This window comes from Malaclemys terrapin, chromosome 5 (assembly GCF_027887155.1).
Source record: "Malaclemys terrapin pileata isolate rMalTer1 chromosome 5, rMalTer1.hap1, whole genome shotgun sequence".
In the NCBI taxonomy this organism is placed as follows: domain Eukaryota; kingdom Metazoa; phylum Chordata; order Testudines; family Emydidae; genus Malaclemys; species Malaclemys terrapin.
The window spans coordinates 5,183,079-5,208,463 of NC_071509.1; the positions used below are offsets into that span (position 1 = coordinate 5,183,079).

Here is a 25,385-nt window from a genome sequence, read left to right on the forward strand (position 1 = left end):
TGGCTTAGCCAATGGAGGAGTCGGGAGCCCCTGTGGCCGCAGCCCTGCCAAGTTTGCGTTGCTTCTTCTGCAAAGGCTCCAGTCCAGTTTTTTCAGGAGATCTCTCTCCCCATCTGCCCTCCCCAACCTTAGGGCAGGTGAGTTGTCCAATCAGATGGTCCTTGCCAGGTACCAGTCTTATTTGTACTGCTCTCCGGCGAGCCAGCCTGGATTTGTGTACCGGGGTGTGAGTGTGCGTCTTGCGGGAGCCCCCCCCGCCTCCAAAGCAACCCAGCCTGCCTGCAGGACTCTGCTCTCCTCTCTGCAAGGGACAAGTTTGCCTGGATCGCAGCTCCCTGACTGCTTTCACCTCGCTGGGAAAGACGCGCTTACCTACTTGCACTTCTGGGCTGGGGGGTGGGGGGGTGGGGGGCAGAGTTGTGTCTGTGTTTCGGGGGGGGGATCTTTTGCACACACACACACGAGGCACAACCGCCTCCAAAGAGCTCACTCCAGACCAAACCATGTTCCAGCCAGCAGCTAAGCGGTGCTTCACCATCGAGTCGCTGGTGGCGAAGGACAATCACTTGGCTTCAGAGGATCCCATCCGACCTACAGCCCTCAACTACCCCAACCCTTCCGCGGCCGAGGCGTTTGTTAATGGCTTTCACAGCGCGGCAGCCGGCAGGTCCCTGTACAGCAGCCCGGAGCTGGTCTTCCCAGAGGCCGTGAGCCACCCCTCCTTGAGCGTTCACCCGCACCAGCTGGGCGCGTCCCAGCTCCAGCACCCGCACTCCTTCTTCGCCCCCCAGCACAGAGACCCCCTCAACTTCTACCCCTGGGTGCTGAGGAACAGGTTCTTCGGGCACCGCTTTCAAGGTAAATCACGAATCGCCAGCCTCTGGAAGGGAGGGGATTTCCCTGGCTTGTCGCTGCCCCTGTCCTTCGCCTTGTCCCTTCCCCTTCAAAACGCATCGACAGCTCTACCGAGCAAACCAGCCAGCCACTTCCCTTAGCTGGGGTCCAAGAAATAGTGGGGCTATGCAGGTGTGTGCTGGACATGTGTAGACCCAGGCGTATTCCCACACATACGAAATGCAAGGGAAGAGTTTTAGTGCATTGAACAATTTCTTGCTGTTGATTTCTTCTTGCATTCAGCATGCTATATCTAATCTATCTATCTATCTATCTATCTATCCCCATCCACCCCATTTATCTATCTATCTATCCTCTTTCCAGTGTTGTAGCCCTCTTGGTCCCAAGATATAAGAGAACCACCGTGGGTGAGGTAATGTCTTTTAAAGAAACAAGGAGGAGTCCGGCTGACTAACAGATTTATTTGGGAATAAGCTTTTGTGGGTGAAACCCCCACTTCTTCAGATGCATGGAGTAAAAACCAATTGCTACAAAAGCAATTTTCCCTCTCTTGGTATTGACATCTCCTCATCAATTATTGGGAGTGGACCACATCCACCCTGACTGAATTGGCCTTGTCAACACTGGTTCTCCACTTGTGAGGTAACTCCCTTCTCTTCATGTGTCAGTATAATAATGCCTGTATCTGTAACTTTCACTCTATGCGTCTGAAGAAGTGGGGTTTTTACTCAGGAAAGCTTATGCCCAAATAAATCTGTTAGTCTTTAAGGTGCCACCGGACTCCTCCTTGTTTTTGTGGATACAGACTAACACCGCTACCCCTCTGAGACTTGTCTTTTAAAAGACCAACTTCTGTTGGTGGCAGAGACAAGCTTTCAAGCTACAGACTTCTTCTGAAGCAGCTTGCACACATATGCACGTCTACACAAATGCATACATATATATATGTGTGTGTGTATATATATAATTGTATTACATGCATATACTGCTTGTGTATTGTCGTGTATATTCTGAAGAAGAGCTCCGTGTAGCTGGAAAGCTTGTCTCATCCATCAACAGTAGTTAGTCCATTAAAATATATATTACCTCACCCACCTTCTATCATCTATCTATCTATCTATCTATCCCCATCCACCCCTTCTATCATCTATCTATCTATCTATCTATCCCCATCCACCCCTTCTATCTATCTATCTATCTATCTATCTATCTATCTATCTATCTTCTTGTGAGCTTGCGTTTCTATTGCATGCTCAGATATAGGTGAGTATAGCTATATGTATTCTTTCTCTCTCCATAGGACTCTCTGACACTTTAATACACGACTATATTTCCAGTGCAACAATCTACACAAGCAGTATATGCATGCAATACAATTACAAACAGGAATGTGTGTAGCCCTGTATCTGTATATGTGCCGATTTGTGTGCGTATAGATAAAGAACCATGAGACTCGAAAACAATGCATCGCTGTTTCAAGGGAAAAACAAACATTGGATTACTAAGATCTCGTTTATAGCGATATTTATAATATATGAACGCGGTAGTTGAGATGTTGAAAAGTATACGAGCGTATTTATATTTTAAGGAACAAATATGAACGAATTAAGGAGCGTGTGTAGATAGAAAACACGGGTCTGTCGTAAATCGAATGTTTCCTTTTTAAAGAATTATTGGCTGTTGTTTTCAAGCTCTCTGGATTTTGATTTTGGTTTTTTATTATTATTTTAATTTCTTTTCTTTCTTTTTTTCTTTTTTTTTTCCTTTTTTTTTTCTTTTTGCGTGCTCGTTTTTGTTTTCACGTCAACTAAACTCGTCCTCCCTGTCCATGCGCTGTTCATGGCCCAATCTCACGTCAGGGAGGCAGGTTACGGAATAAATCCACGGGAAAGGTCTGCGGCGTTAAAACTGTTGCTTCCCCAGCCTTGTTCGTAAACTCAGCTCAAGTTTTCTTGTCCTCTCCCGGGACATCGGCTCTCAGCGTTCGGCGCTGCTGGCTGGGCGCTGGTGGACACAACCCCTGGGTAATTGGGAATCTAGTTTCCCAGAAGAAATAGAAAAACCTGGAGCAAGAAATGCGCTCGCATTTCCCAGGGCGCGTTGGGAGTGGGAGAAACCTCGCCCCCTGCGCTGGGGTATTTTTAATAATAGATCTGAGCGGGTCTGGGGGCAGAGAAGTACAATGATCGAATAAGGGATCCGACCCCGGGTGCCTTTGAACTCAATAAGTCAGGGGGAGTTTGGCCATTGATTGTAAAAGCAAGGATCAGCCCCAGTGTCTAGAGGCCAGGCACGTGGGAAAATTACCTATAATTATATTGGTTTAGATATATATAATTAGTTATATATATCTGCGCCTTCATGGTATGTGACCGCTATAACGTAGCCTAGAAAGTTCATATTATACACACAGTATAAAGAGATTGGATTCTATTTTACAAATATACTCATCTCTTTATATATAATTTTACATACTTTTATGTGGCCGGGGTGGCGATCGCATTTACTTTGTCACAGCTGGGATATAACTGAACCCTGGATGTGATGTGTATTCACGCGGCTGGCTGTTACTTCTTTCGATTTATAACAAAACATTTAACCTACATACGTCATTTTGATTTCTGATGTACAACTGGAAGTAAATGAAAAATAGAAATAGATCGAGGAATTGACACGCGTAAATAAGCGCATGCCTGTGGCTAGGTGTGTGTTTGTGTATCAGATCCAATTTGAATCCTATGCAAAAAATAATTCCCTATGCCCACGTGGGTGTATGTCTCGGAGAATTATTTATTTGAAATGCATAATATATTGGAAATGTTTCGTCCTTCCAAACCCACAAACTCCTGCAGATTTCTACTTAGCAATTATTATAGGATATCTCCTGCACTTGTGTGTGTATATATAGATATATTCAATTTCTCTTCTAGTCTCTAAATTTCTCTTCTAGTCTCTAAAACCAAGGGAAAGGTTTCGCTTGCACCTAATCTCCAAAAGGAGACTTTTTTCTTTTCTTTTTTCTTTTTGGTAAAGAAAACAGCCTGTGTAAGGAGTTTGACCCAGGCTGGGATTGCAAAGCTGCTGAGATACTCGGGTGTTTCTCCCCACCCACCCCCTCTCCCCAGTCCTCATTACCGAGTTATAAATGCAAATCCACATTAGGCTTTTCACTCCATACACTAAACCGAGTAAAAAGAGAGCAGGGGATCATCAAAGGCTGGCTTTGTTCTGGGCGGGAAGGGAAAGATTAGGTTATCTCCTCAGCAGCAAATTCTCTCGCCTGGCTCCTGGCTATGCCTGCTTAAGCAATAAATTGCCGCTCGCGAGATTGCTGAAATTGTTATGTGTCAGCAGCACTGATTAGCCTGACAGATAAAAAAAAATCCAGGGGGTCAGAGCAAGTTCCCTCTTTGGGCAAAATCCCTTTTTCCTGCTCGCGGGAGGGGATCGGCCGGACATCCCCGCCGCTGCCCGCCCTGCTTCTGGGCCGGGAACCGCAGGGGCAAAAAGATCCCCGGATCCCATGTGGCACCCGCCTCCCCCCGCCCAATATACAAACCAAACACCCCCAAAAGAAATCGTTTCTGTCCATCCTAGGCTCGGCGATGCTACTGTTTCGCGGGGAGGCGGAGCAGGGAAGTGGGCTACAAGGGGAAGTGTAAAGTCACCGTAGGGCCGCTTTGCGCTTGGAGATCCCTTCTGAATGGCTAGCACCGGGGGGCCTCCTGCCTCCTCCTGCTCTAGGGCATTTCAGCGGAGAGCGGCTGCGGGGAGGGAGTGTCCCGCCATCCCCCAGTTTGGGTGGGATCCCCCCACCTGACATGTATTCGCTGCTTTATTGACGATTGATTTGTGTCAGCGCCCAGAGCCTCCCCAAGTCAAGGATCCGGCGCTCGGCGCTGTACAAACCTGCCCGAGGGAAAGGTCCCTGGCCCTAAAGGATCGCAGCCCGGCCTGTCTCTCCCTCCGCACCGCCTGGGCTGCAGCCGAGTGGGGATGCGGCCGGCTTCGCGGGTAGCCCGTTCCCGGATCGCTGCTGGGGCCAGGCCAGCCCGGTTCTCAGCCATTCCCCAGCGGAGCCGCTTCGCTGGGACGTTGGTCACCAACTTCGCACTGCTCCCGGAGGGCGCGGCTGGGATTTCTTGCCCGGTTACTTGGCTGGAGGCGCAGCGGGGAGCAGATAGGAGGTGGAAACCCCCGGGGGCCTGGGGATGGGGGAGAAACGGGCCCCCAGCTGTAGAGTCAGGGCGCGCTGGGCTCCAGTGTAGACCTGGCTGGGTCGGGCTTAGCCTCAGTGTGCAACGGCCAAAGGCTGCCCGCCGGCCCGTGCCCTAACCCAGCCTCCTGTTTTCCCGGGCCGCCTGGCCAGCACCAGCGCGAGGAGCCGCTTCTCCAGACGGCCCGGTTTGCCCAGAGCGGGGTTTCTCCTCCGGAAAGGGGCGAGGGGTCTCCCCGATTCCCACCCGACTTTCCTCTGGGTCACTCAGACAAAGGGAGATGTGTGTGAGAAGTGCTCGGTCTTTCCCCTCCCGAGCTAATGTACCTAGCTCCACTTCTGTCGTTTTACCATAGATCTCTGATCCACTTCTTCGCCTCTAGCCAACAACTAACTAACTTTCTTTCTACACTTAACTTATCTATTTCCACTTCTTCTACTCTTTCTTTCTTTCTCTTATGTATCTATTTCTCTTTCTTTCTACTTACTATACTTAACTTACCCATTTCCACTTCTACTTTCTTTCTTTCTACCTACCATATGTATCTATTTCTACTTCTTCTACTCTCTTTTTTCTTTCTGTTTTATCTGTCTATCTATCCCCACACACCCCCCTCTATCTCTCTATCTATCTATCTATCCCCACACACCCCCCTCTATCTCTCTATCTATCTATCTATCCCCACACACCCCCCTCTATCTATCTGTCTATCTATCCCCACACACCCCTCTATCTATCTGTCTATCTATCCCCACACACCCCCTCTATCTATCCATCTATCTGTTGCTTTCCCGGCTGTCGCCCCCGTGTCCCGACCCCGCTGGAGCCGGGAGTCACTCCCATGACTTTGGATGTAATGGCGCTGGGTTTTGCGGCTCCTTTCCCCAGCCAGGGCCGCAGCGGGACAAGGGCGGGCGGTGACTGCAGCCCCTGGGACTCTCGCTAGGCCGGGCCCTTTCCGAGGCGCTGCAGGGCCCCTGGCCGGGGCCCCCCGGCTTCCCTGTCCCGGGCGGAGCAGTTCATTAAAAGCCCCGCGCGCTTTGCAATGGCTTCAGTGCAGGGTCCTGACAGCCGCCACCAGGTCGTTTGTCAGGGGGCTCTCGGCGGCCCCCGCAGCACCGCGCTCTTCCCGCGGCTGACCCCGCGCGGGATGGGGCAGAGATACGGCCCGTTTCAAAGGGAGCCTCCCGGGGATTTATGGGCCCCAATAAGCGCGGCCTCGTGACGCCGCCAGGCCTTTAATTACAGGGCAGGTCCCTGCGCGGCGCGGTGCGGTGCTCACCTTGCGGCCGGGGCCGCTCGCGGGGGCTGGGGCGTCTCCCTGCTTGGGGCGGTCCCGCTCGGGAAGTGGGGACGCAGGAGGCCGGATCGAGCCACCGCAAACTCATAGAAATCACCCACCGCCACGTCTTCCTCCAGGTCCCTCCTGTGTGCGCTTTTCGCTTCCCTGCGTTTGATTCGTTCTTCACTTGCTGTCTTGTCCTTTCTCGTTATTCTTCCTTCCTTCCTTCCTGTCCTCCTTTTTCTTTCTTTCTTCCTTCACTTGCTTTCTTCTCCTTTCTCGTTATTCTTCCTTCCTTCCTGTCCTCCTTTTTCTTTCTTTCTTCCTTCACTTGCTTTCTTGTCCTTTCTCTTTATTCTTCCTTCCTTCCTGTCCTCCTTTTTCTTTCTTTCTTTCTTTCCAGTCCTCCTTTCTCTTTATTCTTTCTTTCTTCACTTGTTTTCTTTTCAGTCGTCCTTTCTCTTTATCCTTTCTTCCTTCCTTCCTGTCCTCCTTTTTCTTGATTCTTTCTTTCTTCACTTTCTTTCTCTGGCTTTCCTCCTTTCTCTTGATTTATTCTTCACTTGCTTTCTTGTCCCTTTTCTTGATTCTTTCTTCACTTTCTTTTTCTTTTCCTGTTTTTCTTTATTCACTTTCGTTTTCTTTCTTTCTGTTCCCTAAAGCTCCCCAATCCTGAGGCTGCTCAAGGGACTTTCATTCCCAGGCATGAAGATCAGGGTGGGGGGAAGGGCAGCCCCTTGGGATGGGGGGGAGAGGAAAAGGAGCAGCCTGCAAATACCCATCCCTGAGAAAGGGGCAAGTCACCCCCAGGACACACTCCCCCCTTTCCCGGCGGGACAGGCCGCTGGTGAGGCAGGGAGGGGGCTGGGCAGACTAAGAAGCAGGGGGCGCCCTGGGGAGTGAGTCCTGGCCTGGCACGTCTCTGACTCGGTGCTTTGTCTGCAGGGAGCGAGGTGTCCCAGGAGGGTTTGCTACTGCACGGGCCCTTTGCCAGGAAGCCCAAGCGGATCCGCACGGCCTTCTCCCCGTCCCAGCTCCTGCGGCTCGAGAGGGCCTTCGAGAAGAACCACTACGTGGTGGGGGCTGAGCGCAAACAGCTGGCCAGCAGCCTCAGCCTCTCCGAGACCCAGGTAAGTACAGGGGGAGGGATCCATCCATCCTCCCTCTATCCCTCCCTCCCTCCTTCCAGAGCCTCTCTTCCTCCTTTCGTTGTGGTGCTATGTGCCAGGCAGAAATGGATAGGTCACCCTTTGCTTGGCTGCGGGGGTGCAGTAGCTGCCACATGTTTCATGGGGGGGGGGTGCACAGAGGGGAACAATCAGGGCCTGAACTCAAAGGGGACCCGAAAACATCTGTAACTGGGTGAAGTGGGAGGGCATCAGGCCCCAGGCAGTGCAGCAGGCCCCAGATTCGTCATCCCGGGTCTCAGCACCAGTTCCCTGAAGCGGCTCCCATTCTGCTGTGCAAACAGCTTTCCTCTGGCTGCCCAAGCTGGGCGGACGCAGGCGTTAGGGTGGGTGGGTACTCATACAAGATACTGCAAGGACTAGCGCCTCTTAGCGCAAATGGTATTTGCAGGCCAAGGGACTGATAGTCATGGAGCACAGCATCCTTTTCCTTTAGCAAAATAGGTTACTATTATTACGGTCTGGCTGTCCCTCGTATCTGTCGAATCAAAAAACTGTCAACTATCTACAAGAAATCAGTAAGGAGTAAGGATATCTGGGAAGGGGAGGAAATTCCTCAGGACTTCAAAGATGCAATCTTATTACACTATACAACCATAAAGGCAACAAATCTGACTAGCTTAACTCCCAGGCTGACTCCCTGCTCTCTGTAGGTGATAAAAGACTTTCCTCTACTTTGCTCAATCAACTTACTGTGATTATTATTATTCAGTATATCAAGGCCTTGAGACCCAGCAGTACAAATATTTGTAAGATCATTTCCCCCGAAGTCCTGGGCTAATGGAACGATACTCTGTGGATTAATTTTTAACTTATACATAATTATGGGATAACTATTCCTGCTAATAACAATCATTACAAAATGCGTTGCTATAAAACCCACAACCTGTAGCATTATTCCATTGCATGTAACACTGCAAAAAAGGAACCTTATTGCACTTGTTTGTTAATATAGACAAACGTTACAATTTGTAGAAGTCGAGCCAGATAAGAAATAGAAGTCAGGAGTTGCTGTAAATTAAAGAGGAATGGAGCTTCATTTTAATCGAAACTTTCCCCCATCTTGGACAAGATTTTACAAGGGCATTGTTCCTTACAGTGTTAATAAAAACTGAAATCCAGAAATTGTATAGATAGGAATGTGGATGTAAAAATATACCATAGAGAGAAAAGATGCAGAGGTGAAGGAACCAAGGAATATACCCAGACTGGATCAGACCAGAGGTCTGTCTAGTTCAGTATGCTGTTTCCAACAACATCAGCTTCTTCAGAGGAAGGTGCTAAATTCCCCACAGTGGACAAGTATGGAATGAGCTGCCCATCAGCAAAGTTTCTTCTTACTCCCCTCAGTCAGTGGTTGTCTTATTCCCTGAATTAGGAGGGTTTATATTCCTTCGATGTTGTTATCCAATCAAATGTAGCCGTGGATGTTCTCATTATCCACATCAGTGGCCAATCTGTTTTTGAATCTTGCTAAATTCTGTGTTAGTATATATTATACGGTATAAATATATAACTAAATTTACATGTATGTATACACACACACACATGCATGCATGCGCACACAGGTTCTTGGAAGAAATCAGCAGCAAAAAGTTGCCCCAGGATTAAAAAAGGTTTCTGAGTTTGGGTTATCAGGCATAATTTCAGGAACCGCTTTAAACCTTTGGAAAAACTGGTTTCATAGATAGATGAGGCTGAGCCACAGAATTCAGACTTGGATCCAGATCCAGTCTCCCCAGTGCTTTGGTTCTGCTTATCCCCGTTTGGAAATTTTTGATCCCCGGGGGATCATTTTAAATGTGTTCACCCCAAATCCAGTGAGACAGGTCAATCGCTGGGATGCCTTTTGCCATCCACCATCATCACCCATGCTCTGCGGTCCTGTGTTCTTCTTTGCTTCTTCTGTCATGCCTCACGTATGAAGCCAGCTCTCAGAAACCCCCCAAAGGGTAATGAAACAAATGCCAATTAGTTTTGAAGGCAACAGCCGTCAAATATTGCCCCAGGGGGTCAAGGAGTCCTTGGGATTGTGCTATTTTGCCCCAAGCCTAATTGCAATTTGTTCAGAGAATTGAAAGACGTGTATCTCTAAATCTGGGCGGACGTGCATGTGTATAGACAGAAAGAGGGTGGAATCTCACGTTTTAGTCTCTGTTCAGTAATATTGTATATTTATAGTTCTAGAAATCCTGTGGATGCATTTTTGTAGCTTTCTAGTACAGGGTTATTTATCATCTGCATTCACTCAGTGAACACAGGTCGGCGGCTTGCACGGAGAGACTTCTCTTTGGAATCGCCACTAACCTACGGCCAGATTCTGAGCCTTTAATAGCAGTTCAGTGTGACCTCACTCCACAAAGCGTCCCACAGAAATCATTCGGAGTAAGATGCTAAACTGGAGGAGGAGGATCAGACCTGGCCCTGAAATATCACCAAAGTAATTTAGCTCATAAATGCAGCAACAGCGCTATTTCCAAAGGGAACTTTTCGATTTCAGCCCAGATGCGTAGTGTTATTAATTGATTTTTTCATTTAGCTTGGTGGCTTTTTAAAATTTATATTTGATCATGTAAAGTGTGTGCGGGGGGGGGGGGGGGAAGAACCAATTTTCCATGAGAAATACACAAATGCTGTACCTGAAACATATGTATTACTGTACGAATGGGCATCAAAGTACTGACAGAGACTCCGACTGGTCTCTGGACTCAATCTATCCCAGCCACTCTTCTGAAAAGAGGAATTAAAAAGTGTAGCTCAGATTGTAACACACATTTATAGCCACCACATCTATTACTACAGTGTGGGTATATGATGTGTAAAATATACATGCACACACCTCACACACTCACACACTGCCAGTATATGGCATACACTTCATCATATATAAGACACACATGGTGTGTCATGCATGACACACGCACCATCGCATAGGTAAGATTCTCACACAAACACCCTTCTTACGTAACATAGGCACCGTCTGTCCTATCGCACCCACACAGAGCCTCACATATAAACATGCCCGTACATATTTTTGATTTTAGATGAGATATGAAAATTACCTAAATGTCCCCCTAAATCAGTAGCTTGACTCCCGGGCCTACTCTCGCCTGCAGAGGTGTGGCGCTCAAGGCGGGACCTTGCCCCATCTCTGAGCAGTTCTTCTTCTGGCACTTGATTTCTGAACTTCGTCCCAGTCTCAGCTAAGACTTTCTGGGATGCTTGGAAGCACCTGCCTCCGCTCCTGAGAAGAGGCAGCTGCAGTGTCACAGCTGGAGTGAGGCACAACTGGGACCAGAGAGCAACATCTGGAGCAGCCCAGAAAGAAGGTAGAGAGGGGTCTGAAGAGACCCACCCACACCTGTCCATCCTTTTGGGTCCCAGCCCAGGAAAGAGCTGGGTATTGCCCAGACATTGCCTTTGGATATAGGGTATGAGGTGTATAGAAGGGAGACTAATCTCCTGTCCTATGGAGTTAACAGAGACTGAGGCTGGGGCGTGGGAACCAGAAAGGGGGGCTGAAATAGATTCAACAGGGCTATAACACACCTACTAATGGGGGTCAGTCTGGGGTGTGTCCACAGGGGATCCAGCCCAGACCATACCCCTAACAGGAGGGGTGGTGGGTTTCTGGATGCTGTGCTGCCGTTGGGGGGTGTGTGTGTGTGTATGTGTAGTTTGTGCTATGTGCTGATTTGGTTAGGAGGGATGGTGGGTTTGTGGGTGCTGTGTTGCCATTGGGGTGGGGTGTGCATAGTTTGTGTGCTGTGTGTTGATTTGGTTAGGAGGGGTGGTGAGTTTGTGTGTGCTGTGCAGCTGTTGGGGTGTGGTGTGTGTAGTTTGTGTGCTGTGTGTTGATTTGGTTAGGAGGGGTGGTGAGTTTGTGTGTGCTGTGCAGCTGTTGGGGTGTGGTGTGTGTAGTTTGTGTGCTGTGTGTTGATTTGTTCGGGGAGTGGGGGTTTGTGAGTGCTGTGCTGATAATGCTGGCATGTATGTGTAGTTTGTGTTCTCTTTATATGTGGATTTGAGAAGGAGGGGTTTGGGGTTTGGTAAGATGTGCTGATGCTGTGATGTGTGCGTAGTCTGTGTCCAGCCTGTGGAGAACAGATCCATAGTACGTGGGGCAGACAGGACAATACATTGGTCCTAAGTCTAGCATCCGTGATAGCATCCTTCTTGTATAATACATGCACCTTCTCTCATCCCATTCATGCCCAATCACACACACAGATATTTTTAATTTCAGATGAGAGAAGTGCAAATTGCCTAACCGGCCCCCAAAGAGACACACGCACAACTCCAGTGCTGATGCTGGGGGACAGGGGGCGTTGTCTGTGTACTGTGACCTATACTTGGTCCAACCTTAGCCCTACGTTTCTATGATTCTATGGGTCAATTCGTGTCAGAAGGCTTGTGGGTTTGATGTGACATGCTGATGTGGGATGCAGGTGTAATTTGTGTGTGTCAATTTGTGTCAGAGGGGTTGTGGGGTTGTTGTGACGCACTGATGTTGGGATGCATGTGTAGTTTGTGTGCTGTGTGCATGTTGATTTGTGTCGGAGGAGTTGATGTGAAGTGCTGATGCGGGGAAGTGTCCGTAGCTTGTGTGCTACATACGTGTCGATTGGTGTCAGAGGGTTTGGTGCGACATGCTGAACTGGAATGCGCGTGTCGTTTGTGCACGATGTGAGTGTGTTGATTTGTGTTGGAGGGTTATGGGTTCATTGTGACGTGCTGATGCCGGGATGCATATGTAGTCCATGTGCTGTGTGTGTTGGTTTGTTTAGGAGGAGCTGTGGCTCTGTGTTAGAGGTGCAGATGGAGGGGTTGTGTTGGCTATCGAGTGTGTGTTTGTGTGTGTGTGGTTTTGGAATAATTTTGCCAGATGAAATTGACAAAATGCTGCTTGACTTTTTGTGAAGCTTTTTGGCCAATGAAAACCACCCTGTTCTGCTAGAGGCAGGTCTTGGAGGTGACTCCTCTAAACTCCAGCTGCAAAGCAGGAGGAAGACCATGGCTGGGTGGTTCTGTTCCAAAACACTCCATCACCAGGCGAGGGCTCGGTGGTGCTCCTGGCAAAGTCAGGGGTAGCTTTGCCATTGACCTGAGAGCAAGGCTGAACCTAGCATTTATTATCCCATCATTCAAAACCCTCATTCAAAGGCCCCAGTTACCCCAAAAATGGGCTCAGTTGGGATGCTTTGTTGGGTTCCTTCTGTCATCCGGGCTGGCAGTGAGAATGGCAGGGGTCTCCGAGTGGATGCCCCTTGCCCTGCTGATCTGGTTTCGGAGGCAGAACCGCTCGTTATTCCATGGGGGAAATTCCTCCCCCTCCAAACATGTGAAATTCTGTCAGTCGAGACCCCCATAGGGAAATGTGGGGCCCTACCCTGGAGGACTAGACACCCCCATAGAAGGGAGAGGTGCTAGTGGCCTCTGGGAGCCATGCCGTCTTGAGCTTGAATCAGCGACCACAGGCAAGTCACAGTACCTCTGCCTCAGTTTCCCTGTCTATGACGTGGGGAAACCTTCCCCGCCCCCTGAAAAGAATGCTGCGTGGATTCCTGATGAACATTTGGGCTTGGAAGACGAACTGTGCTGTGCAATCTCAAGGGGAAAGGCCTCCTATGTTATTTCTTCTTACCACTGCTTTTGGCTGTGCCTGGGGGGTTGCGGGGTGGGGAACGAACGGCGTCGTATCTGACCTAGCTCCCACTTTCACAGGTGGCAGCTCCAGAGCGGCTACTGATTTGATGTGACACCTAGGACAGAGAGGTGGGGCCAGGCCAGCAGGTGCGGATTATGTTAGGAGCTGCAGGGTCCCATTGACAGTGGTTGCGGGACGCATGGATAATAGATCCAATGGCGTGCAGGGCAGAGAGGAAAATCAATCTGTCCTGCGTCTAGCACCCAGGAGAGGTGTGCCTCATATTAACATACAAAGCATTCTGTTAATAACAATAACAGCACTAACAATCAAGGCCTAGCTTTATTGTAGCAAAGCTATTTGGGTTCCAATGTGACTATATTGCCTCTTAAACAAGCCACGGGCTGCTGTTCAGTGATGGTTAAGGTAACAGAAATCATAGAATCATGGGGTTAGAAGGGACCGCAAGGGTCATCTCCTCTAGTCTAGGTATGAAAATAAATGCACAAAAGTTAAGGAAGGAAAGAGTTCAGCGCCTCAAATGAATGTTAGTTTGTTAATCCTGTATCTACTACACTTATCATTACTGTATTAAAGTGCACGTTTAAACAGAATAACAGGGATATAAACGTATTCACTGGGACTGAGGCAACATTCTGAGGCTAAAGGTGGGACTAGATTCTGCTCTCAGTTACAGCGGTATAAATCTGAAATATCTCCACTGGTTCTGATGGATTTACACAGGTGTAACTGAGATCAGAATTTCCCCCTTAAAGTGCCATTAGACTCTGGAAAGTGACAGGTATCAGAGGGGCAGCCGTGTTAGTCTGTATCAGTAAAAACAACGAAGCGTCCTTGTGGCATCTTAGAGACTAACACATTGATTTGGGCATTTCGTGGGCTATAAAGTGACTGTAGAACAGACACCGTGGGGTTTTATTTATTTAGTGGCTCCAGATCCAGTTTGCTCCGACGACAATCCCAAAGATGTTTTCTTCTAACTGCCAGCCCAGCAAACTCAGCCTGGGCATCAGAAAGACAAGCTGGGTTCTTTCCGAATTCTGCCTTGACACAAACAATAAAGATCTGTGACTGGAATCTTGTTAACAACTTGGTTAACTATGCATGAGCCGGAACAGAATCTGCGCCCTCTCTTGTAGCTGTGTTGGCCCCTGCAGGGCAAAAAGGAGTGAAAACTTCCTTTGTCGGGCAGCTTTGACTCAGAGACTCGGATGGGGGCATGTCTGTTGAGTAAGAAGGTGTCATGGTTACACAGTCACTTTTCTGACCATAATCACTGCTTAACTCTTTCATTCCCTGGCTTTTGCACATTTATATGTGTAACCTTCATGTTCCGTTGAACATATATTCTTGTAATTGAATTTTGCTGGGGTTTTGAAACGACAAACTCCAGAGCTGGTAGGGGTGAGGAGTTTACAAAATGGAGACGCTGCTTCGGCCAATGGCGACCTGTGCCTGGGTCGTGTATTCAGAAAGCAGTTGGACTCTGGTCACTCCAGGACAGTTTAGTCCCAGTCAGGACTAAAGAGCGACCCTATGTGGTGTCAATACAGCACAAGCTGGGTTATCCAGCCTGGGGCAGCTAGCGAGCCCGAGAGAACCCCTGTGTCCAGCAGTCTCCATAATGAATCTCCTTCATACTGATTATACCTCGGTCCTATCTCATCTCTGCCATGATGGACACAGCAGGCTCTGAACTCTAAGGATACGGTGCAGTAGGGAACGGTGCGAGTTTGCAATGCAGGGCACTTCCGAGATTGTAAGGCCACAGGGGACCACTGTGATCAAGATCCTGGAAAGAACCCAGAAAGAATCAAGTGCTGTGCTGAGTAACAGGGCAGAAATGCTGTTAAACCAGTGTTTCCATGTGCTATTTATTCCTTGCTCAGCTACTCCTGCATGCTTCACACAGGCCCCCTCCAAATACAAAGGCACCACTCACCCACCCCCTGCCATAACAACACCGAGAGGAATGAGACAGGTTGAGAATGGCTGACAAGGTATCTTATTCCTATGCTTGCAGTGGAGAGAAACAAGGGTTAATTAATACACTTCTATGGAGAATGTTTCATCGTAGAAAGAAAGCACTGAATAACTCGGATGGCTGGCTCATGTACGGTCAATATGAAGACTAAAATGCATACATAGCTATGCTGATAGTCGATTAATGTCCATTCACTACAGGACTTTGTTCCGCAACCCTAGAGTCCTCCATGGCAGTTGATTATCATTGTATAACAAATCTCCTGGGTCATCAGCAGGGTTTGAAGCCAGGAGGTTCAGCATTAGAAGTATGGGTCTCGTCCACTTGAGCAAAAGAAGTAACTTCGCTAACAGCTCCCTGCATGAGGCTTTTAGTCTGTATATGAACTGGCCACTAGAGGGAGACAGAGTAACTAGTTCCCTATTTGGTTCAGGTTTAAGCATCCAGGAGTTTGGATTTGCCTATTCTTTCTTTGGCATTTTAATTTCAGGCAACCTGGTTGCATTAGCATAAAATTTCAAGCGGAGTTACTTTCCTGTGCATTGCTGGCCCTGCATTAACACAGCTGGGAGGAAAACCCAAGGAAGAGTTTAACCTAGAGTAATTCCCAAGAGGAGGATAATGTCCAAAACTTTGCGTGTGTATATAGGGCAGCAGATAAAAAATTTATAAAACAATGAAAGGGATAGAGAAGGTAGCTTGGGAGTATCTGTTCTCCCTGCTTCATAACACAACAAGAAGGATGGTCAATGAAACTGAAAGGCAGCAAATGGCAAACTGGTAAAAAGAAATACCTTTTCCATTCAGGATGTGATTAGACTGTGGAACTCACTGCCACAGCATGTCACTGAGGCCAAGAATTTAGTACGATTCAGAGGGACTGGATGGACATTTATATGGATGAGAATATCCCGCATTATCATAGCTAATGCTAAAAGAGTTTTGGAAGGGATAATAACTTCATTTAAGCCAATTTCTATTAGGGATCGGGGAGCAGATTCTCCTACCTCTGCCTATTGTGGGGTTAGGGTGACCAGATGTCCCATTTTTAAAGGGACATTCCCATTTTTGGGGACTTTTTCTCATATAGGCGCCTATTACCCCTCACCCCCGGTCCCATTTTTTTCACAGTTGCTCCCTGGTCACCCTATGTGGGGTTCTTGCACTTTTTCAGCAGCATCTGGCTTGTGACCACTGTCAGACGGGGCTAGATGGATCACAGGACTGATCCAGCCTGGGAATTCCTATGGTGTGAGGGAGGGGTGGTTTACCTTTGCAACGTGGCTTTCAGGTCTTAGGCCCCTGCAATGTTGGAATGGATTCCTCCAAGTGGTGTACAGTTGAGAAAGAAGTGCTCTCTAGTGCTTAGAGCACTTTGGCTGTCAGGATGGGGTCTGATTTGTGCATGACCGTAGCTATTGATTTAATAGCTCTGTGCCTCAGTTTCCCCGTCTATACATTGGGGATAATGATACTTCCCAAGATCCTCTGTGTCTGTGAGGTTGGACTGAAGTTTGTAAAGTGCTTTGGAGCTGTTGAATGAAAGGCAGCTATAAGTATTGTTTTAAAAATACCCTAAAGCTAAGAAAGCAAATGAGCTGATTCCACGGGCTTTGATTTCCCTGGGATCCACCAGTATCGCAGAACAGCTGTATTAATAAAATAACCAGTGCTTATAGTTCAAGGTGAAGGATTCTAAATCGCTGCATAAACTATGGACAGGGATTATTTTGCCCACAACTGAAATGCAGCCAGCTGTGATGTGGACAATGGCCGTTGTCCAACCATGGTGCATAGTACTTCAAGACAGAAAGTAAATAATATTGTGTCCAATCGATGCGGCAGTAGAGAAGCAGAATGTAACTACCCGAATGGGAATCCAGCCAGGCCCATCCATTGCTCCTGTGGAAATGTGCCGTAGGCATCGTAACGGCCGGGAGCGGTCAGGACAGTGAAGCAGCACAGTGCCCCCTAGTGTCTTGCTGGGGGCTAGACTCAGTAATACTGGGAGGGAATAAGGCCATCGACTGAATCCCCATCAAAGCAGAACGCTGGGTGTTGTTTATTTCCCAGAGGCCCCTCAGCCAGGTGTTGACTCAGTCTAGGCCTATGCGCTCTGATGAGATCACACGAGGAACTCAGGCTGGGTACATGCTTTGCGCTGCCAGCAGTTCTGTTCTGAAGCCGGTTACTCACCCGTTTGCTTTGCAGCTTCTCAGACCTCTCCCCGTAACATAGGTTAACGCTGGAAAATCCCGACACTCAAAATTTTGTTCCTTGATCATTTTTTCCATCTCTTCGTACTCTTTATGCAGAAGGTAAAGGCAGTTATGCATGACTCTCCAGAGAGCAGGGGGTGGCATGCAGACATACACCCTGGTGAAAAAGAGGAGTGGTCTTGTGGTTAAAGTGTTAGCAGAGCGGCATTCACTGCCACTGCCTTCCTGTGTGACCTTGGGCAAGTCACTTAGCATATCCATGTCTTGGTTCCCCATGTGTAAAATGACACTTCCCTACCTCTTATAAGGATAAATATATTAAAAATTGGGAAGTGCTCAGATACTCCAGCAATGGGGGACATAAATAGGATGAAGATTAAATAGTGCCTAATGAGGAAGCAAACAGCTCGGTCAATATCCGAAAATGACAAGGTTTTATGTGGCTAATCGGGAGTTTGGATAATCGAGAAGGCAGGAACCGTTCTGCCATTCTGCAGTGAGGCAGCCTAGGGGCTCCGTCTCCCCGTCCTCCTCACAGTCCTGGCCGGGGGGGTGGGGTGGTCTCTGCTCTGGTGTCTGAACCACCACGTTATCCGAATCCCTTCCCTGTCCCCCAGCTTGGGATATGGGGGACAAAGAAGGGATTTGGATAACGGGGGGTTGGAAAAAAGGCGACACACTGTACTCTTGCGATAACTGCTGGTGAAGTGTGTGAGCCAGAAGGACCCTGATTGATTCCCAGGGCAAGTGTACAGCCCGGCTACTAAAAAAGCTCATCTTTGTGCTTATAGACGGAGCAAATTAGATCTAGACACAATTTGTCCAGAGTCACATTCTGGAGTGGAAGTGCGCTCTAAGCACCGTTGTTAAATGTGGCCGCTTTCCCTGAGTTAACCAGCCTCCCTCTTCTTATCTGTCTTTGTGTGCCACTCTGCCTGCCCGGCCTGCCCAGTTTTTGCCCTCTGTCTTTCTCAAATTCTGATAAGCAGCACTGCTAAATGTCTCTCTCCCACCCCCTGCCCAAGAAAAGCAGAAAAGTCCCCCACAAAAACCTTTAACTGTCAATGACAGTTGCTAAATTATTTCACTAAAAATCCAGGAAGTCACCAGTTAAGGCAATGTTCCCACCAACTTAAACTCACACCTCATCCCCCCCGGACATCAGGCCGCCCAAATGCATTCCCACACATCTCAGCGCCACAGGCATCTCATCTCCTCAGCACCCTCCCGGTCCAGGCCCCGTGTAGAGCCACCCACTCACCTTCTTCCAGTCACATCCACCCACAGAACCTCCTCAGACAGCTTCAGATAAACTCTGCATCGACGTAGAAGATGTAGGTACTCACGTGGCCTCGTCACCATAGTATCTGAGCACCTCAATCTTTGATACGCTTATCTTCCCAACACCCCGGTGATGTAGAGCGTTGCTATTACCCCCATTGCACGGATCGGGAAACTGAGGCACACATGGTTAGCTTGACAAAGGGACTTAGGCGCTGCAGTGCCTAGCAGTGTAGTAATGGTACGGCCGGGACACAGATTTTATAGCTATATCTTAATCAGCCCTTGAAACGTGAAAGCAAATGGGAGGGAATTGGCTCTGTCTAGCATGGAGCTGGGTCACGAGCTTATTTATCCTCATAACATGCATGTGAGACCGAGATGATCCCCATTTTAGGGAGGCCCAGGCCCACAAAGGTATTTAGGCTCCTAACTTCATTTATTCAATGGGCGTTAGGTGCCTAAATGCCTTTGAGAGTCTGGGCCAGAGAGACTAAGTGTTCCAGCCATGCAGGAACTCTGTGTCAGAGCAGGAAACGAGTCAGGTCTCCCATCTCCCAGGGGATCATCCCTCCTCTCCGCCTATACGGGCCACGCTCAGGTCCAATGGAAATCGATGGAGTTTTGCCATTGACTTCACTGGGACCAGGGCTTAGTCTTAAACCTTTGACTGTTAATTGAATGGGTGTTGGAGGATGGCTTGTAATGTGCGGTGAATGTTTATTCCAAGCCCCCTGTACACCCCGCGCTCTTTGTACCAGCTGCTCTGCTGGGTTCTAGGCCAAGGGTTCTCAACCCTTTTTCTTTCTGAGGCCCCCGCAACAGGCTATAAAAACTCCATGGCCCACCTGTGCCACCACAACAGCCAGGGCCGGCGTTAGGGGGCAGCAAGCGGGACAGTTGCCCAAGGCCCCAGGCGCCCCCGTGAAACTACATTGCTCAGGCTTCGGCTTCAGCCCCAGGTGGCTGGGCTCAGGGGCAGTGGGGCTTCAGCTTTCTACCCTGGGCCCCAGCGAGTGTAATGCTCCCCCCGAAACCTGCTCGCAGGCCCCCAGACCCCTGATTGAGAGCCACTGTTCTAGGCAAAACCCTTTGCGCCTACATGACACAACGGAACTTTATTCTCTCTAGCAGCTGCTGTGCAAAGCGTGTCCCCAGAACGCTTGGTGGGGTTCCCTGGCACCACTGCAGTCACACTAGAGATCAATATAGATATAGAGCCGAGGGCGCCACAGGAAGGCGAAGACAAGGGAGAAATTGAGCAGTGTCATTGCAGGAGCTCTGAGCCGTTCCTAGCACAGCCATATGTCTAGCACCCTCCTGGTAACTCTGTCACGCAGCTGCAGGGGCCCTTTCACCTTGCAGTCGCTGGTTTGAATCCTGCCCTAGGTGGCTGCTGGCATTTGTCTTTTTATCTGGTCGACGTTACAAGTGGTGGTATCGCTAGCGAGGCTCATCCCGGAGGATCTGAGCGCCTCACCAAGACTAGCTGGTCTGGGAGCTGCTGGGTGCTCAGCTCCTGTGAAAATCAGGACAGCAGATAAATGCCCGGCCCACCCCTCACCTGGTAGGGAAGTAGCATCATCCCCATTGTGCACATGGGGAAGCTAAGGCACGGAGCGACTGACGTGACTTGTCTATGGCAGAATTGAGAGTAGAATCCAGGTGAACCACAATTGAAGGGTTTTAGCTCGAGGGACATTCTTCCTGAGCAGAGAATAAATAAATGGAGATATCCCATCTCCTAGAACTAGAAGGGACCTTGAAAGATCATTGCGTCCAGCCCCCTGCCTTCACTAGCAGGACCAAGTACTGATTTTGCCCCAGGTCCCTAAGTGCCTAAGTGGCCCCCTCAAGGATTGAACTCACAACCCTGGATTTAGCAGGCCAATGCTCAAACCACTGAGCTATCCCTCCCCCCAGGTTATGAAGGGACATTTGGCCGGCACTTTCCTCTTGCCTCCTACAGATGGTTCCTCCAGCAGGGAGCAGGGTGGAGATACTTATCCCACCAGCGTATATATGTTTGAAGGTGATACACGGAGGGCTTTGCTGTCCCTGGCTTTCAATTTCACACCTTTCACAGACGCTGCTCTCACGTCAAAAACAATTTTTTTTTTTAACATTTTGTTCGCAAGCAACACAATTTGCAGTTTACAGCTACTGAGCAATGCTTGTCCCTTTGTCACCTCTTGGGCTGCTCTGTGCTGAGCAAAACTGGGGCACCTTTCTCCGGGTTGCCATCCCAGTTCCTCTTCGCTCTTTCCTTGCGGTCCCTATTTGAAACTGTGGAAGCTGAAACTAGCAACAGGAGAGCTGCCGAAGGCTCACATAAGCACCTACAAAGTGTAGCTGCTTCTAAACTCACCCACCAGCTTGGGTCTGAAGAGCAGGGATGGAGATCTGGTAGGCTTCGGGTATGGCCAGAAATAAGCCAAGACCAATCTCTCCCTTCTGGTATTTCATCCCTTCTCATTCTACTCCGGGTGCCCACTGGGCACTGCATAAATAAAATGAAAATGAAAACAGCCAGCGACTCTCAGTCCGTGACCCAGCAGAAGCCCGCACAGCCCTTCCTGGTGGCCCACAAACAGAGGGTATGTCTACACATGAAACACTACAGCAGCATTGCTGTAGTGCTTCAATGTAGACATGACCAACTCTGACAGGAGGGGTTCTCCCGTTGACGTAGGTAACCCCTATACCCGAGGCGGTAGCTAGGTTGATGGAAAAATTCTTCTGGTGACCTAGTGCTGTCTACACTGGGGGTTAGGTTGGCTTAACTACATCACTTAGGGGGGTGGATTTTTCACACCCCATGGGATTTTACACCCCCCCCCCCATGCAGCTATACCGATGGAAGATCCTAGTGTAGCCCAGCCCCTTGCGTTTTTAACCTCCTGTAATTCATTGCCAGTTATCTCAAGGTAGTTAACATGTTTGAAAAGGCCTTTGTGGAGATTCTCCAGATGTTTGTCAGGCTACAAATGTTTGTAGTTTCACCTAGGGATCAGCACTGGATAAGCTATAGGCTACGGCTTCACTGCACCAAAGGTGTGTTTTTTGCATCCCGATGGCTATCTCCATGTCAAATCCTAGTGGAGACAAGGCGTTGTAGTTTTTATATAGCTGTAGCTAGTCAAGGTAAACGCCCGGTGTGGGATAGAGGGTTGACCTTGATTAACTTGCTACATCAATGTAAAAATACATTACAATTATTACATGACACTACAATACATCTACATTACAATCAATCACTGCACCACACAAACAAAATCACTGCACTATACTACACATTCATTACGCTACACAGCAATGCAATACACAACCATACCTGTATGTTACAATCACTACACTACACTGCACTACAGTACATATCATAGAATCATAGAAGATTAGGGTTGGAAGACACCTCAGGAGGTCGTCTAGTCCAACCCCCTGCTAAAAGCATATACATATATCATACATATATATTACAGTCAATACACTTGATGTACAATGTCCCAGGGAAGACCAAGTCCTGGACTGTCTGGCAAGTCAGGCTGCGGTGGGTTGGGGAGTTGGGGAAGGAGCGAAGTTCTTTCTTACAAAGTGGTCCCCTGCATAGGAAAAGCTAGAGGGCCCCTCTCGATGCGTGACTCCCCCTCCTCTTTCTGTCTCGCCCAGGTGAAAGTGTGGTTCCAAAACAGAAGGACGAAATACAAGAGGCAGAAGCTGGAAGAGGAAGGCCCCGAATCAGACCAGAAGAAGAAAGGTTCCCATCACATCAATAGATGGCGGATTGCCACCAAACAGTCCAACGGGGAAGACATTGATGTCACGTCTAATGACTAGAAAGGGGGCAGGCTGCTGGCAAATAAACCAATGAGAGGAACGAGGGGGAGGAGGGGAAAATACGGGGCAAACAACATAAAACAAAAACCGGAGAGATTTCACAAAGACAAAGCAACCGCCACCAACAGCTGAGTTTCCTCCGCGGTACGTGGGCCAAACGAGAGGCCTACGGACCAGTTCCTCCCTCGGCACTCAATTCTGCCCACTGGGTGGCCTTCAGCGGCGCTTTGGAAATGAAAGCTCCCAGACAACAGAGGAAACACCCCCGCAGCCACCCTGCGCTCCTGAGAACTGAACCGAGCTGCCCGTCCTCGCAGCCTGAAGCTGTCGGTCAGCCACAAGATCAAATAAAAATGTCAACCGAGAAACTCAATGTACACAATCCTTTTCTTTTTTTACACAATTTTTATTTTAATTTATTATTTTATTTTGTGCGTGTGTTCCCTGTCGTAGGTAGTTAACAGCTGTAGTGTGCGTTACTGTATGGTAATAAAAGCAAAATGGGCTTAATGCATATCTGATTACCTTGGCAGGAGGAAGTGGGACAGGGGGCGTTGGGGGGGACAGGACACTGCTGCTCAAAGGACACGGGGGTTCGTGGGCACTGGTCAAATCAAGAGCTCCACTTTTCCCATCCAACCCCAGACCCTTCACCAGCATAGTTTAAAACCAAGTTTCATTTGAATGGGAATGAAATCATTCATGGGAGAGCAGGGAAATGCCTGATTCACTGTTATTTGTGACCAGGTTGATAAACTGTAATGCTATTTGTGGGTCCTTGTTATTCATGCTTGGATGCTGGCTGGATATAAGGAATTGTCAGACAGGATCAGACCCAAAGGCCGTCTAGTCAAGTGGCCTGTCTCTAACAATGCCGGAACCAGATGCTTCAGAGAAAGGTGTAAGTACCTCACAGTTGTGGAATACTATGCCTGTGGGGATATTTTTAATTAGCCCCGGATAGTGGTTCTATCATGCCCTGAAGCATGGGGGGTTTATATCTCTTCTAAAATGCTTGGTTATTTTTTAGTAATTTTCATTATGACGCTGGATAGTCTAGGTGTGAGGTAAATTAAAGCTGATTGAAAAATCCAATTTTATGTTTTCCTTGAAAGAGTCCAGACGAAATGATTTCATTCCAAAATGTCTGGGACAGATTTAGATTTCTGGGGGTGAAATGGAAAGTTTTAGCTCATTTCAAATGGCTGTTTTCTTTTCATTTTAGTTTTCAACTACCAGCCAAAACGATTGTTTCCTTTCATTCCAATTATTATTGTTAAAACATCGAAAATTTGGTCAAAACCAAGTTGCCTTGACAGTCTCAATTTGGCTGACCCCGCACTTTTCGAGAAACAATTTTTTTTAATGAAAAATTTTGGCCAGCTTTGCTATCGAGGTCTTTTAAAAAGTAAATCCTGCTAAACTCTTGGTCTCGGTCAGTTGTGAAAATATCTGTGGAGCTGGAGGCTTTTACCAGCGAATGATCCGCCTAAGGAGGGCTAGCAGATACGCCTAATTTGCTATTTGTTATTCTCCCAGTCTCAAAAAGTTGTAATTGTCCCATCAGAGAGCAGAACCAATACGAAGTGACCTAGCGCAGCAAATCGTTGATGCGAACAGCCCAGAGTCTGACAAGAATGGGGGAATCCTTGCAGACAACAACCACGCGGGAGGAATTGGGGTTGGTTTGCAGGCAGAAAAAGGGGTGATTCCCTTCTGCTGTTAGGAAGCTAACTCTTAAAGGGACATTCCAGGTTTGCTACCTCACAAGGATTGCAGAGGTTCTTGCCCATGCTTCTGCACCTGCCTTCAGGCCCCTAGCCCTCTGGTTTGCTGACAGCTGCTCCCACTGGCTGCCTTTCTTCCCTGCATACAGGGAGGTTGTAGACCAGTTGACGTGGCCTTCGTTTGACAGGAATCTCTGCGCCCGGGCCTTGCTGGTACTGGGAACAGTGAGGTTCCCTATGAAGAGTGACCGCCTGCCATTGCCGGTGACACCTGCTCAGCGAAAGGAGTTGGCGGTTTCAGTTACATTCGTAGTGGGCAGGAGTCTGGGTCACAGCGCCCCATCGTTCTGTCACCAGAGGACGAGGGCTGAATGAGCAATGGAGGCTGAGATACCCTAGGGTTGAAACAGGCCCGAGACACCGCGTAGGGCCCACTGTATGGGGAAGTCTTGTTGAGTGTAACAGGGATGAGCCTGCACTGGTGCGGGCGCTCAGGATTAAAACGTAAAGTGACTCTTCTTGGTGTAGCGGTGCTGAGAGGCGAAGGGCCCTCGCATCTGCTGGTTCTGAGCCGGGGTTTCGGTCCTGTCCCTGGTGTCACAGCCATGCAGCGGTGTTTGCGATGCCATGGAAGAGCAGCAAAACTGTAGCTGACCGCGCTGCAGCTAAGAGCTGAATGCTGTTTATCCTGGCAATGCCAGCGTGAGTGACAGCACGGTGGTTAGCAGCTACTGTGTGAGACAGGGCAGCTAACAGCTCCTCTGTGTGACAGTGAGTGGGGCGGGGTGTGTATGTGTGCAGAATTCTCACCAGGCAGCCCGGCTGGTTGGAACAAGCCCTGGTAGCTCCAGGCTACACAGGATCATCAGCCCTGGATTCCCCCATCCTTTCTCCTTTCCCCATCCCTCCACTGCACTGAATAACCTGGAAAACTGCTCTGTGGCATCAGGGATGGATGAGACCCCCGCACCTCAGTAAACTCCAGGGAGATGATGGTATCTCTAGCTAGCTAGCTCTCCTGAGCTGAGTTTCACGAAACTGGCTTGAGAGTTGAGTGCCCCGGGGCCTGTTTCACCCCCTCGCTGAAGCCGGGTTTACATTACTGCATCTTCCGGCGACAAAGATCCTAAC

At 48.8% G+C, this 25,385-nt stretch overlaps 1 protein-coding gene across 1 annotated transcript; it reads left to right on the top strand.

Annotated features, from left to right (window-relative positions):
* The first annotated feature begins 430 nt into the window (after window positions 1–430).
* Window positions 431–23,037, top strand: EMX1 (empty spiracles homeobox 1). Its single transcript, XM_054028803.1, has 3 exons — window positions 431–858; window positions 7,300–7,484; window positions 22,360–23,037. Exons 1-3 carry the CDS (start codon window positions 504–506, stop codon window positions 22,525–22,527), a joined length of 708 nt encoding a protein of 235 aa, XP_053884778.1. The 5' UTR covers window positions 431–503; the 3' UTR covers window positions 22,528–23,037.
* The last annotated feature ends 2,348 nt before the right edge of the window (window positions 23,038–25,385 follow it).

Excerpts from the sequence above, each read along its gene's own strand:
- EMX1 (XM_054028803.1), top strand. The coding sequence starts at position 504 with ATGTTCCAGCCAGCAGCTAAGCGGTGCTTCACCATCGAGTCGCTGGTG. Across the intron at positions 859-7,299 it reads CTTCGGGCACCGCTTTCAAG|GGAGCGAGGTGTCCCAGGAG; the intron begins GTAAATCACGAA and ends CTTTGTCTGCAG. Across the intron at positions 7,485-22,359 it reads TCAGCCTCTCCGAGACCCAG|GTGAAAGTGTGGTTCCAAAA; the intron begins GTAAGTACAGGG and ends TGTCTCGCCCAG.